This window comes from Siniperca chuatsi, linkage group LG20, assembly GCF_020085105.1.
Source record: "Siniperca chuatsi isolate FFG_IHB_CAS linkage group LG20, ASM2008510v1, whole genome shotgun sequence".
In the NCBI taxonomy this organism is placed as follows: Eukaryota; Metazoa; Chordata; class Actinopteri; order Centrarchiformes; family Sinipercidae; genus Siniperca; species Siniperca chuatsi.
The window spans coordinates 20,204,250-20,216,799 of NC_058061.1; the positions used below are offsets into that span (position 1 = coordinate 20,204,250).

Genomic DNA, 12,550 nt, shown 5'->3' on the forward strand with positions numbered 1-12,550 from the left:
ATGCTAAGGAGCAATTCTAATATTAAATATGAGCTCCTGAGAAAGCTCCATTAAAAAATGCCACTACTCCTCTTCAGACAGCCATGGAAGCAATAATGGCTGTAACTGGGAGGATGGCAACAACTAAAAATGGAAAAAAGGAAAGGAAAAGTCAGAGGGTCATTAACGTCTTCAGAACGTATCCTCTGGGAACGTTGAAAATATGTGTAGCAAATGCAATAGCAATCCATGTAATAGTTGTTGGTATATTTCAGTCTGGAACAAAGTGGTGAACAGACAGACTGACGGACAGAACAACATGGCCTATGATCAACCTATAAAATAGAATGTATTATCATTGATATTATTGCCCTGCAGACCCACACAGGTGTTTGCTGTTATTGTGGTTGATTAGATCTGCTCAGGTTGAAGGAGGACCAAGCTATATGCTGGGATTTATGTGCAGTCACCAACCTGCATGTATTAATTAGTAGTGATGAGAAATTTAAGCCTAGCGAAGTTTTGGGGCTTTCTGTTTGCGGTGAAAAAAAGATTTGAAGTTTAGATCTGCAAGCTCAGTGACATGTGGTGGTTTGCAAAACATATAGCAGCCATTCAAGACTGCAACACCTCACTGATTTCACAGATTCAGTCTCACATGTGTGCAATAGAAGTCCGAGAAGCGGTGAGGACTCCGCCTTGATACGTGGTTCGCACTCTACCAGGTGAGCTCCCAAGGCGCCCTCAGATCACTTTTTTATACATTTAAATTATCTAAAGTGTTTTATTTGTAAAGATTTTGAGTATACTTGGGGACTGCACCACAAAGCAAGACAAGTGGGTCAGCCACCTATATTTGGGCTTATCTCAGCTTACAAAAATATAGAATGACAACACTCCTGTGTGCAATAAAAGTCCAAGAAGCCTACGTGTTATTCATTAAATCTATAATACGCCTGCTCAGAAGTGCTGCACTAAATGCACACAACATTGTGCAATGCTACTGATGTAGGGAAACCTCCCTCAGGGTCAGATGGAATTAGGTCCTTTACCTCAACGTAGATTTACTACTTCAATCAATACAAATAAACTGTCTTCAGCTAATAGTTGGTCTAAAACAAATCTATTCTGCATTGTCATAGTGGAGGTGGCACGTAACTGCACCTTGATGCTATCTAAGGCTGATAGTGTGTTATTCATACATTTTTGCTGGTTGTACCATAGGATGTTGATCCAATAAGAATTATTGTGTCTGGGTCCATGGAAAAATGGAGCCATAATCTATGTCAGTTATATATATCTGATTACTGCCAAATTCCTTGTCAACATGACTGGTGTACAAATTCCTGTCCACCCTGGTTTAAATGTAGATTGAAATAGCAAATCTTCTCCACAGTACCAAAACACAGCTGCTATTGGGAATGATCCATTACTGTAATCTGGCACTGCAAAACCCTTGTGAATTACGGTGTAGGTCTGGGGAGTTAAGGACTCGTACGTTGTTTAGACACATACGCATATTTGCGACTACCTCCGCACACTGTTTCCGTCTATTGCTGCTATCAATGCACTTGTGAGGGGGTTGACCATCATTACTGCACTGCAAGGTTGACTACTTCCTTGGGCACAACAACTGTCGGGGGCACAAAGGAACTCTCGTCATCTGTTATCTTAAGAACACCTTCGCAATTCTGGTGGGCTAGTCGTTGTCGTGAAGCATCCTTTGCCCTGGCCCACAGTACAAAAGCAATGTAGCATTTTCCCCCACTCCTGAGATCCTGTTTGCACATCTCTGGTGTGAATAGCAATGGTCTTACTTAAGGTGCCCTTCCAGTATTATAACATGTTATGCACTTTTCTTTAATTGTCTGTTTGGCAGAGAACTCCATCCACTCATAAAACAGATACTTTTTCCCTTGCATTATGTGTTGCTTACTTAGTGACATCAGCATACTCAAGTGGGCCTCACTCTGAGCTGAAATGACCATCTCATTTAACTCTTTCACCTCTTAAGTTAACCTGTTGTTGTGGTCTCACTTGGGAACCCACTGGCCACATACCTATTATATTCTGTGCCCTCTACAATCCCATGATTCTTTCTGACTCCACATTCACACAGTGGTCTTTTAGGCATCTAATCACTATTACAGCATGCCCTCTTTTCTCACATTGCTTATGAAGTGGCAACCCTTGGGCTGTTAGTCCAAGTATTCTGATAGTCATGTGGCCATGGCTGGTTGGTCTGTCAAGTGAAGCCATGATTGTTCCTGCAACTAAAGCAGAGTTTTCTGTTTGTCTGTTAGTTCTGTTTTGCACTTGAATAGTCTTTGCAGTTAGTGCACTCATGGTCAACAGTCTGTTAAAACACACTACTCTTGGTCTTGCTACAGCATACACTGTTGAGCTCATTCCACATTCTCTTGAAGGTTTTGATGTACACCCAGTCTCCGGGCTGTACTTTCTGGAGGTCCTCAGGAATCTCACTCGTCCTTCCGTCTGTGGCTCCTTTTACCTGTTGAAAAATGTGTATAACAATTATGTGTCGTATATAGTTAGCCAGTTCTGCTTCAAGCTGCTCAAGCGGAGGACCATTACATGGACTTCTTAAGTATTGTGCTGGCATGGGTTGACCCATAAGCATTTAGCGTTAGATGCGTGCTGCAGTTAGTTTGCATTCTCATCTCATTAGTGCCAAAGGTAGAGCATCTACCCATTTTATTCTACTGCCTTCCTGGCCTTCTGCACATATTTTTGCTATCTTAGCCTTCAGGCTGCCATTTGCTCTCTTGACCACTCCATGACTTTGCGGATGACAATAATAATAATAAAACTTTATTCATAGAGCACTTATCAAAACAAAGGACAAAGTGCTTCACAGAGATAGAAATAAAATACCACACTGAATGATAAAATACATAGAAAACAATAAAATAAACAGACAGCTCAGGTAAAATCAGCATATGCTTTCAGATTAAAATGTGTTTTGAGACGAGACTTAAACGAAGACGCTGACTCAGACAACCTAATTTCTTCGGGCAGGTTGTTCCAGAGCCTCTAGGCCCTGATAGCAAAAGCTCTGTCCCCCTTAGTTTTCATCCTGGACTCAGGAACAGACAGAAGACTCCTGCCCGAAGATCTCAAACTACGTGAAGGTTCATAAGGGATTACAAGGTCTAAAATATAATCTGGGGCCAGGCCATGAAGAGCCTTAAAAGTAATCAACAAGATCTTAAAATCAATCCCAAAACAAACAGGGAGCCAGTGTAAAGAGGCTAAAACAGGTGTTATGTGGTCGTACTTCTTGGTCCTGGTTAACCTAGCAGCTGGGTTTGTACAGTCTGCAGTCGTGTCAAAGTTTTTTTATTAAGACAAGTGAAGAGGCTGTTACAATAATCAAGGCGAGGAGATAAAAGCATGCACAACAGTTTCTGCATCACTAAGATTTAAAATAGATTGTATTTTTGCAATATTTCTGAGGTGATAAAAACATGATTGGACAAGCTTAGTGATATGTTGCTCAAAACATAAATTGCTATCAAACAGGACACCAAGATTTCTTGCAACAGGCTTGATATGTTGTGACAGGTTACCAGTAGATTGCAGTATTTGTTTAGTGATGTGTTGGGGCCCAATAACAAGGATTTCTATTTTATTTGAGTTGAGCCGAAGAAAATTTATCGACATCTATTTTTTTAATGTCAGACAGGCAGTCCTGCAGAGAACTCAGCGTACTAAGGTCAGTGGGCTTGACAGGGAGGTACAACTGTGTGTCATCTGCATAACAATGAAAAGAAATACCATGTCTGCAGATTACATCACCCAAAGGAAGCATGTACAAGGAGAACAGTATTGGTCCCAGAATTGAACCTTGAGGCACACCGTACTTGATATGGGAAAAGGATGACATGAAGTTATTAATGCTGACACAGAATTTCCTATTGGACAGATAAGATGAGAACCAGTCTAGTGCAGTGCCAGATATGTAGGGTTTCTGTCTTTTACCAGTAGGGGACACTGTTTCATACAGTGCCTTGCGAAAGTATTCGTCCCCCTTGAACTTTGCGACCTTTTGCCACAATTCAGGCTTCAAACATAAAGATATGAAACTGTAATTCTTTGTGAAGAATCAACAATAAGTGGGACACAATCATGAAGTGGAACGAAATTTATCGGATATTTCAAACTTTTTTAACAAATCAAAAACTGAAAAATTGGGCGTGCAAAATTATTCAGCCCCCTTACTTTCAGTGCAGCAAACTCTCTCCAGAAGTTCAGTGAGGATCTCTGAATGATCCAATGTTGACCTAAATGACTAATGATGATAAATAGAATCCACCTGTGTGTAATCAAGTCTCCGTATAAATGCACCTGCACTGTGATAGTCTCAGAGGTCCGTTTAAAGTGCAGAGAGCATCATGAAAAACAAGGAACACACCAGGCAGGTCTGAGATACTGTTGTGGAGAAGTTTAAAGCCGGATTTGGATCCTAAGCTTTAAACATCCCAAGGAGCACCGTGCAAGTGATAATATTGAAATGGAAGGAGTATCAGACCACTGCAAATCTACCAAGACCTGGCTCTCCCTCTAAACTTTCAGCTCATACAAGGAGAAGACTGATCAGAGATGCAGCCAAGAGGCCCATGATCACTCTGGATGAACTGCAGAGATCTACAGCTGAGGTGGGAGACTCTGTCCATAGGACAACAATCAGTCGTATACTGCACAAATCTGGCCTTTTATGGAAGAGTGGCAAGAAAGCCATTTCTTAAATATCCATAAAGTGTTTAAAGTTTGCCACAAGCCACCTGGGAGACACACCAAACATGTGGAAGAAGGTGCTCTGGTCAGATGAAACCAAAATTGAACTTTTTGGCAACAATGCAAAACATTATGTTTGGCGTAAAAGCAACACAGCTCATCACCCTGAACACACCATCCCCACTGTCAAACATGGTGGTGGCAGCATCATGGTTTGGGCCTGCTTTTCTTCAGCAGGGACAGGGGAGATGGTTAAAATTGATGGAAAGATGGATGGAGCCAAATACAGGACCATTCTGGAAGAAAACCTGATGGAGTCTGCAAAAGACCTGAGACTGGGACGGAGATTTGTCTTCCAACAAGACAATGATCCAAAACCAAAAAGTAAAATCTACAATGGAATGGTTCAAAAACCTACATATGTAGGTGTTAGAATGTCAAAGTTCAGACCTGAATCCAATCAAGAATCTGTGGAAAGAACTGAAAACTGCTGTTCACAAATGCTCTCCATCCAACCTCACTGAGCTCGAGCTGTTTTGCAAGGAGGAATGGGCAAAAATTTCAGTCTCTCTATGTGCAAAACTGATAGACATACCCCAAGTGACTTACAGCTGTAATAGCAGCAAAAGCTGGCGCTACAAAGTATTAACTTAAGGGGGCTGAATAATTTTGCACGCCCAATTTTTCAGTTTTTGATTTGTTAAAGTTTGAAATATCCAATAAATTTTGTTCCACTTCATGATTGTGACCCACTGGTTGTTGATTCTTCACAAAAAATTACAGTTTTATATCTTTATGTTTGAAGCCTGAAATGTGGCAAAAGGTCGCAAAGTTCAAGGGGGCCGAATACTTTCGCAAGGCACTGTATTTGTCCTGGTCAGATAAATGTGGCTCTTTTGCAGCTGCGGTGTGGCCCTAGGTTTTTCCACTTAGCTTGTACCTGTTTTCCACCTTTCCTTCATCCTTCTCTTCCATCTATTGACATCTTTCTTCTTAACCTTTGCTTGGCTTTCTCATATGGTTCTATTTATAGCTTCCCATACAGCATTCTTTCTGTGTGGTTTCCCTCCTTCACTTTCATTTGTGTGTTCGTCCTCTTCCTTAAAGTATGGTGTTGAGTGCCTTGGGGAGGTTGCTTTGTCTGCCTTTAATTTGGAGAGTGTATCATTCTGCTCTTCCCTCATCCATTACTCTTTCCATTCCCCATTTTTCCTGCTTGTACTCCCATGTATCCCTGCCTCGCGCAACTCTGATCTGATCTTGGATTTCAGCCTCTTTGTCTAATTTCCTTGTTCAAATCAGCACTATTATTTTACCTGCTGTTACTGCAGCTTTATATTTTCTTGGAGAGTCAAAGTCAATACTCAGCTTTTCTGATCTGTCAGCTTCAGTCTTTCTAATATTTCCCCACTTGCCTGTTTCCCACCTGACTTTTCTTGGGCTTATGGTAAGGCACAGTCATGGATGTCTATTTTCTCCTTCAATAGATAAATTTTATATGGGTAACCTTTTTTCAACAAAAGCAATTCTTTCTCTGCACGTCTGCCATGGTTTTCCAGATCACAAAGTGTCCTGACTATTACAGTCTTACAATGTCTATCACCTTACACACAGTACCTGTAATTTTACTTCTCCCTTTCTGAGGTTCTGTCAATATTGCTTCCAGATTCAGGGATCATTTTACACTCACTTTTGTTATCAAAACTCCATTAACCTTGTAATCCTCTCTACTTTAGTACTATTGCTTTAAACTGAGCCTGTCACTTCACCCACTTCTTGATCTGATTAAACACAGATTCATTTGCAATTCATACACACAAATGCGAGCATATTCATACTTAACTTCAACACATAAGGCCTGTCACACATTCACTCAACACACAAAATGCATCACTCATCCGTACTCTTGCTGCAGCTTACATTCATACACACCTTCTCACTTCTGGTCAGTAGTCACCACCCCTCTTAGTGACTGTGGTTTGGCTCCTTAGCAAACCCTTAAACTAACTGCCCGCTCATTCATCAATGCATGCTTTTCACACAATCACACTAAAAATCACATTGAACTCGTTTGTAATTTAGATTCTTAAGGGAGAGGCCATATACTGTCTGTGACCCGGGTGAGTGCACATTGCACTCAGAGCCAACCAGTATTTTGCAGATTTTGACATAACAGGCTCTGCTTACCTTTGTCTTGGTGGCCACCGTTGTTCTGAGCTGCAGCCGCCTCATCCAAGCCGCAGGCCTCACTGCCCTCTGGGCTAATGGCTCGCCAATAATGACGTACGGAAACCTCCCTCAGGGCCAGATGGAGTTAGGTCCCCTACCTCAACATAGATTTACTATGTCAATCAATACAAACTGTAGAGTTCAATATGATACAAGTTTAATGTAACTTCAAACAGAGTACATATTTAAACTAAGTTGGGTCCCGGGAGTAACTGAATGGGCTCCAATGTGCACTTTCCTTATATTATCCCTTTACTCCACCTTTGCTCCTCTTGTTGTGGGCCTTCAATAAGGCCCACCTCTCTTATGGTTCACCTGTCCACTTTTGACACTATTATTTCTTGCGTCCATAGCAGCTGGTTTTTTTTATAAACAGCTGTAGATAGCTGCAATTTCCTTTAGATGGCATGAATCACAATGGTTCCCCTTTAATTCCAAAATTTAACATTTGGCAGTTTGACAAATATGAGCCCAGATCTTCACTTAATCACTTGCTCTTTCACTCAAACTTTCCATCAACTTGTATCGAAACAAATACATATATATATATATATATATATATATATATATATATATATATATATATATATATATATATATATATATATATATGTATATATATATATATAATATGTGTGTAAAATATCCAGCTTTCTTTTCCAACTAACATACAGACATGCGATCAGACAGGACGAATATCTTTGGCAGAGGTAAATAACACAATCTGAGCAGAGTTGAAAAATGCTTTATTATTTTAACATAAATATGCCAAACAGTACTACACATTTGCATGGAAATGTTTTCTCAACACTGTGAATGTTGTCTCATAATCAATATATTCCATAGGTGTGCTCCTTTCCATCTCTGTATCTGTCCAGGTAGCGTAGGGGCTGTCGATGAGGGTATTTGACCTGTGGAGGGTGGTACACTGGAAGGCGGATAAACTCAAACACTGGCTCCCTCATGTCTACAGGGAGAAGATACAACAGACAGGCTTTATTATTAACAGACGGGCAATTGTCACACAAACGTTTTGTCCTAATTCAAAACTTTTCAAAATCTAGGAAGGATAAAGAAAGTTGCACAAGTCTGTTAGTCACAAGAACAACAAGTCTTTGATTTTGAAAAATGTCACAAGACCAAACTTGCAGTGTGTTCATGTTTGTGAGCATTAGCATGACTCACTGAGTGTGTTGTGAAAGGTGTGGGTGACAGATTCATCCCACTGGCACTGGAAGAAGGCCAGGCCTGCAGGTGTCATGTTGTCCTGGTGCTTTCTGTAGAAATCAATCGTCTTAAATGTACGATCCATCAGAGAATGGCTAGGGGAGGAGAGGTATCACATGATTAGTGCCTTTGTTGCTATATCAAACATGAACTAACACGCGTTAATGTTATGCTTATCATTCACTGGCAGATTTCATAAATGTGACCTACCCTGACACTTAAACTCTTATGCTATGGACTGTGGCTATTTTTGAAATGTCATTCGAGCAGTGCTATCCATCAATAAGCATATTTAGCAGCAGGAAGTAATTGGAAAACCTGAACTTCAATACCAACTAGGGATGGGCGTATGATACCGAAGCTCTGAAGCTTGTTACACTCTTGTGAAGCGCACTGTTTCAATTCGTTGTGTTGGAGCTTGTATCAAATGAAGAATACCACGCGACTGATGACGTCTGAAGCGTCAAACGTCACTGCTGCTTCATTCAGTTTCTTAATGTTTTGCAGCTAAACGATATGCTCAAGTGATCCTCACATTGGTGGAATAATAACAGAGGAGAATAATTGATAAATATGGTGACGTACACTAGAAAGACAATCACGGGAACATTTCCCCCTAAACCAAGGTAACAAAAGTAATATTTTGAATATCAATCTCCAATCACTACATTGCGACTCTCATGAAATATCACATAAATATCGACCATGAAGTAAAAATACTTGTCCACAATGAACAATGGACGCAGCCACACCAATAACGCAGGTTAATTTCATATTTCATGTTTAAAGGAATAGTTTGACATTTTTGGAAATATGCTTATTCGCTTTCTTGCTGAGAAATAGATGAAAAGATCCATATCCCTCTTACATGTGTCCGTTAGATACATAGTTATAGCCATAGCCAGTTGTAGCCAGCCTTTGGACTGAGACAGCTAGCCTGTCATAAAATCCACCTGCTAGCACCTCTAAAGCTCACTAATTAACATGTTACATCTTGTTTGTTTATTTCATACCTTTGAACAGAGCCAGGCTAGCTGTTTCCCCCTGCTTTCAGTTTCTCTGCTAAGCTAAGCTAACCGGCTGCTGGCTGTAGCTTCATATTTAGCCATACGTGAGAGTGGTGTCGATCTTCTCGTTGAACTCTCAGCAAGAAAGCGAGTGAGAATATTTCCCAAAAACGGTGAACTGTTCTACTTCATGCCAGCAAATCTGTCGCTTCCTTTGTTGGAACCTTTGTTTTGGTGATTGAGGCCACCAACACATGCTGATCACTACACAAGATTATATTTGAGCATCGCAAGGAAAACCAAGCAGTGGATATTACAAGCTAGATATACTATAAAAGGAAAAACTCAGTTTGAGCACTTATTCTATGCAGTAGTGAGTGTAAATGTAAATTATCTGGTTATATCTCATACCATAAACACAAATAATACTAAGAGCATCAGCTTCCTGTCTGTATGCTGGATGTATTGCTTACCATGGCGACGGCTTGACATCCTCCTGGAAGTTGATGGGTCCCTCCTGCTTGAAGAGGACATAAATGTAGCGGTGGAAGCCTGTTCCTCTGGCAGGGAGGGGGGGCAGGTAGTGACACAGCTCCTCTCCGGCCTGCACTGCTCCTCCTGGTATGTTCCCTCTACAGAAACACAGGTCATTTGAGGTTGTGGTGCTTTCAGAATTCTTACAAAATTGCATCTACTCCTTCTACCTCATTAAAAAAAAAAAATCAAGATCTATGATTATGCAAATGCTGGGCACAACATGTCTCCTAATTCACTGAAAAGTCCATTCTCAGTGTATATGACCTGGAGGTTTCAAGTTTCAAGTAAATTGATGGCAGCTGTAATTTATGTTTGTCATTTGAGTAATTGGCCATTTGACTGATTTAACTCTACTTCTAAACCTCCCTGTAAAAGCACTGTGTAACATGCGTTGTTTTTAAATGTGCTCTATAAATAAGAGCACAGCCGACTTGACTTGAAGTACTCACACTAGCCAGTGGATGTATTCGGCCTCATTATCCAGAAGATGCTCATCTGAAAAAGACGATCAATTATTTTAGACATAGACCTAAAAGGCCGTATAGAGAGTTGCTGATTATCACAATCTAGTGATCCAGTGCCTCCTGGGGAAAGCTGATGCTGACCTGGACAGGTGACCAGAAGAGTCCACAGAGAGCCCTCCTCCGCATCAAAGCTGATCTGAGGGACAGATGCTGCCTGAAGAAAAAAGCAAATAAAAGACATATCAAGGTGGATACAGAGCAGAAAGTGAAAGGACAATGAAATACAGATACAGAATGAAGTGTCAGAAAAGTAGAAAGATATTTAAACTTTAAGTGGCCTTGACCCTTAGTATGTTAATTACAGAGCTACATTAGGACACTCTAAAACTTTCATTCCTTTAACGTACTTCAGTAGGTGTCAGCCGATTCCCATAATGCACTTGACTGCTGTTGTCCTGGCTATAGCAGACGTGGAGTGAGACTTGAGGTAGAAAATAGGCCATGGGGAAGAGATCTCTAAAGACTCCATAGTGGTCTGCCAGTCTCTTTATATGAAACGGACCACTGCTCTTCTCCCAGGTTTCCTGCACTCGATTCAGAGGGATCTTAACTGTGGGGGAAAAGAGAAACATTACTCCATCGTACCACCACATAGTAACTAAATTATCATTGAGAAGCTCAAGTATTGTGTGTGAGCTTACAAGTACGCAGACGAGAAGCCCTCTCCAGCTCAACGTTCTTCTTGTTGTCCTTCATCACCTGCCTCCTCTCCGTCACTTCTTTGGTCCTGCAGGGCCGATAGTAAGGCAGTCCAATGTCCACTCGTTTCGCGCCTGCAACAAAACAAAACTCTTTTGACGCTGTGAACTTGCAGAGGTTACAACTGTCACAAAATAAAATCCTTGGGCAACCATTTGGCCATTGACATTTTCACACCACCAGGGGAATCACTGTCAACGGTAGCTTCCTCCTTTATTTCTCACCGTGCTCAGGATCAGCTTTTTCCACGTAGCTCCTGTAGGTCTTCCACCAGGCAGGTCTGTTCTTTGCCTCCTCAGCTTGTCTGAAGTAACGAGTGTAGCTGCGATACTTCTCTAATGACTCCAGGTTTTCAACCTCAATCTCCTCATTTGGCATTGGACCCAAAGGAGGTATCCGTCTGCAGAGGAATGCTGTTACGTGGAAACGTCCCCAACAGTTAGTTACATATCAAAAAATTGTCACTGACTAACTTCTCTTTGTGGACCAGATTGTCAGATAATTTGTATTGCATGTTTATAATTTTGTAAATTGATTTGTTTATATATTTCGTAAATTACTTTTTCCAGTTTCAGTGCTATTTAGTTTTTACATTTGTTTGTATATGCGGATTATTTTCCACTTTTGGTCTGATTTTTCTTATACCCCCTGTACTGTTGTTTGTCTTGTAATGTTATTGTTCATTTCATAAAGTTGTTAAACGGGGGAATCTGAAAATCAATTCAACTCGCATTACATTACCAAAATTTGACAAAGTTGTGTGGTCAATGACCACCTCAATGTCAGCAGGTTAGGCTAACTAGAGGACATCCTCTATGCATGAGAAACATTCAAATATTTGATAGTTTTACGTCAAGAAGGAGCATGATACAAGAAGAATTTAAACATTTCCCCTCTGTTCATTTCAGCACATTTATGAAGATACACCCAAGCAGCACTTGTTCACATTTCATGTTTGGTTCTTCTTGTGTTTCCTCAAACCAAGAGTGGGAACTACTAATGAAAAATAGAATGCCTCACTGATATGTGAGATGGATAACCCTATCAGTGCTGACACTATTACTATTCTTGAGCTGGGTCTCGTATCTTGTTCTTAAGAAATGTTCTCCACATTTCATTTTCACATTTCTCTATGGAGTTTGGTGAAATGTCTTTCTCCACAGAAGAGGAGAGCATGTAACAGGGGCCTGCTTCAAACTGATCTACATGCAATACCCAAGCCCGGGCACGATGTTCCCAAATGTAAACCCAATACAATTTAACAATATCTTTACAATACCTGTTGTGATAAATGTCCTCGCATTATTGACCCCTAAATCTGTCCCACTTCGCAATGCAACAGCACAAACCGTGCGCAGCGCCATCTTGGATTGAATGTTAGCCTTTTTTTTCAGAACATACGGTGGCCGAGAGGAGCAAAAATAGTCCGTGTACGTTTACATTATTTGTTTTCTGCAGACAATACCGGCAACATATATTATGGTAACTTTCACCAGTATAATGAGACTATTTTTAATTTTTAATATTTTTTAGCACACCTCTATCGTAATTATTAACTATCGTTACACCAAACACGATTAGTTGTCATGT

At 40.6% G+C, this 12,550-nt stretch overlaps 1 protein-coding gene across 1 annotated transcript; it reads right to left on the bottom strand.

Moving 5' to 3' along the window:
- Nucleotides 1-7,695: 7,695 nt before the first annotated feature.
- Nucleotides 7,696-12,390, bottom strand: mrpl38 (mitochondrial ribosomal protein L38). The gene is made up of 9 exons (XM_044179346.1): nucleotides 12,240-12,390; nucleotides 11,185-11,373; nucleotides 10,903-11,034; nucleotides 10,609-10,811; nucleotides 10,343-10,415; nucleotides 10,187-10,232; nucleotides 9,674-9,832; nucleotides 8,152-8,288; nucleotides 7,696-7,933 (listed from the first exon to the last, which is right to left on the bottom strand). The coding sequence occupies exons 1-9, from the start codon at nucleotides 12,322-12,324 to the stop codon at nucleotides 7,797-7,799; spliced, it is 1,161 nt and encodes a 386-aa protein (XP_044035281.1). The 5' UTR covers nucleotides 12,325-12,390; the 3' UTR covers nucleotides 7,696-7,796.
- Between the last annotated feature and the right edge of the window lie 160 nt (nucleotides 12,391-12,550).

Coding starts and splice junctions, on each gene's coding strand:
- mrpl38 (XM_044179346.1), bottom strand. CDS start 12,324: ATGGCGCTGCGCACGGTTTGTGCTGTTGCATTGCGAAGTGGGACAGAT. Junction 10,812..10,902: donor GGCTTCTCGTCTGCGTACTT/GTAAGCTCACAC, acceptor TTTCCCCCACAG/TTAAGATCCCTCTGAATCGA. Junction 9,833..10,186: donor GAATACATCCACTGGCTAGT/GTGAGTACTTCA, acceptor GTGTTTCTGTAG/AGGGAACATACCAGGAGGAG.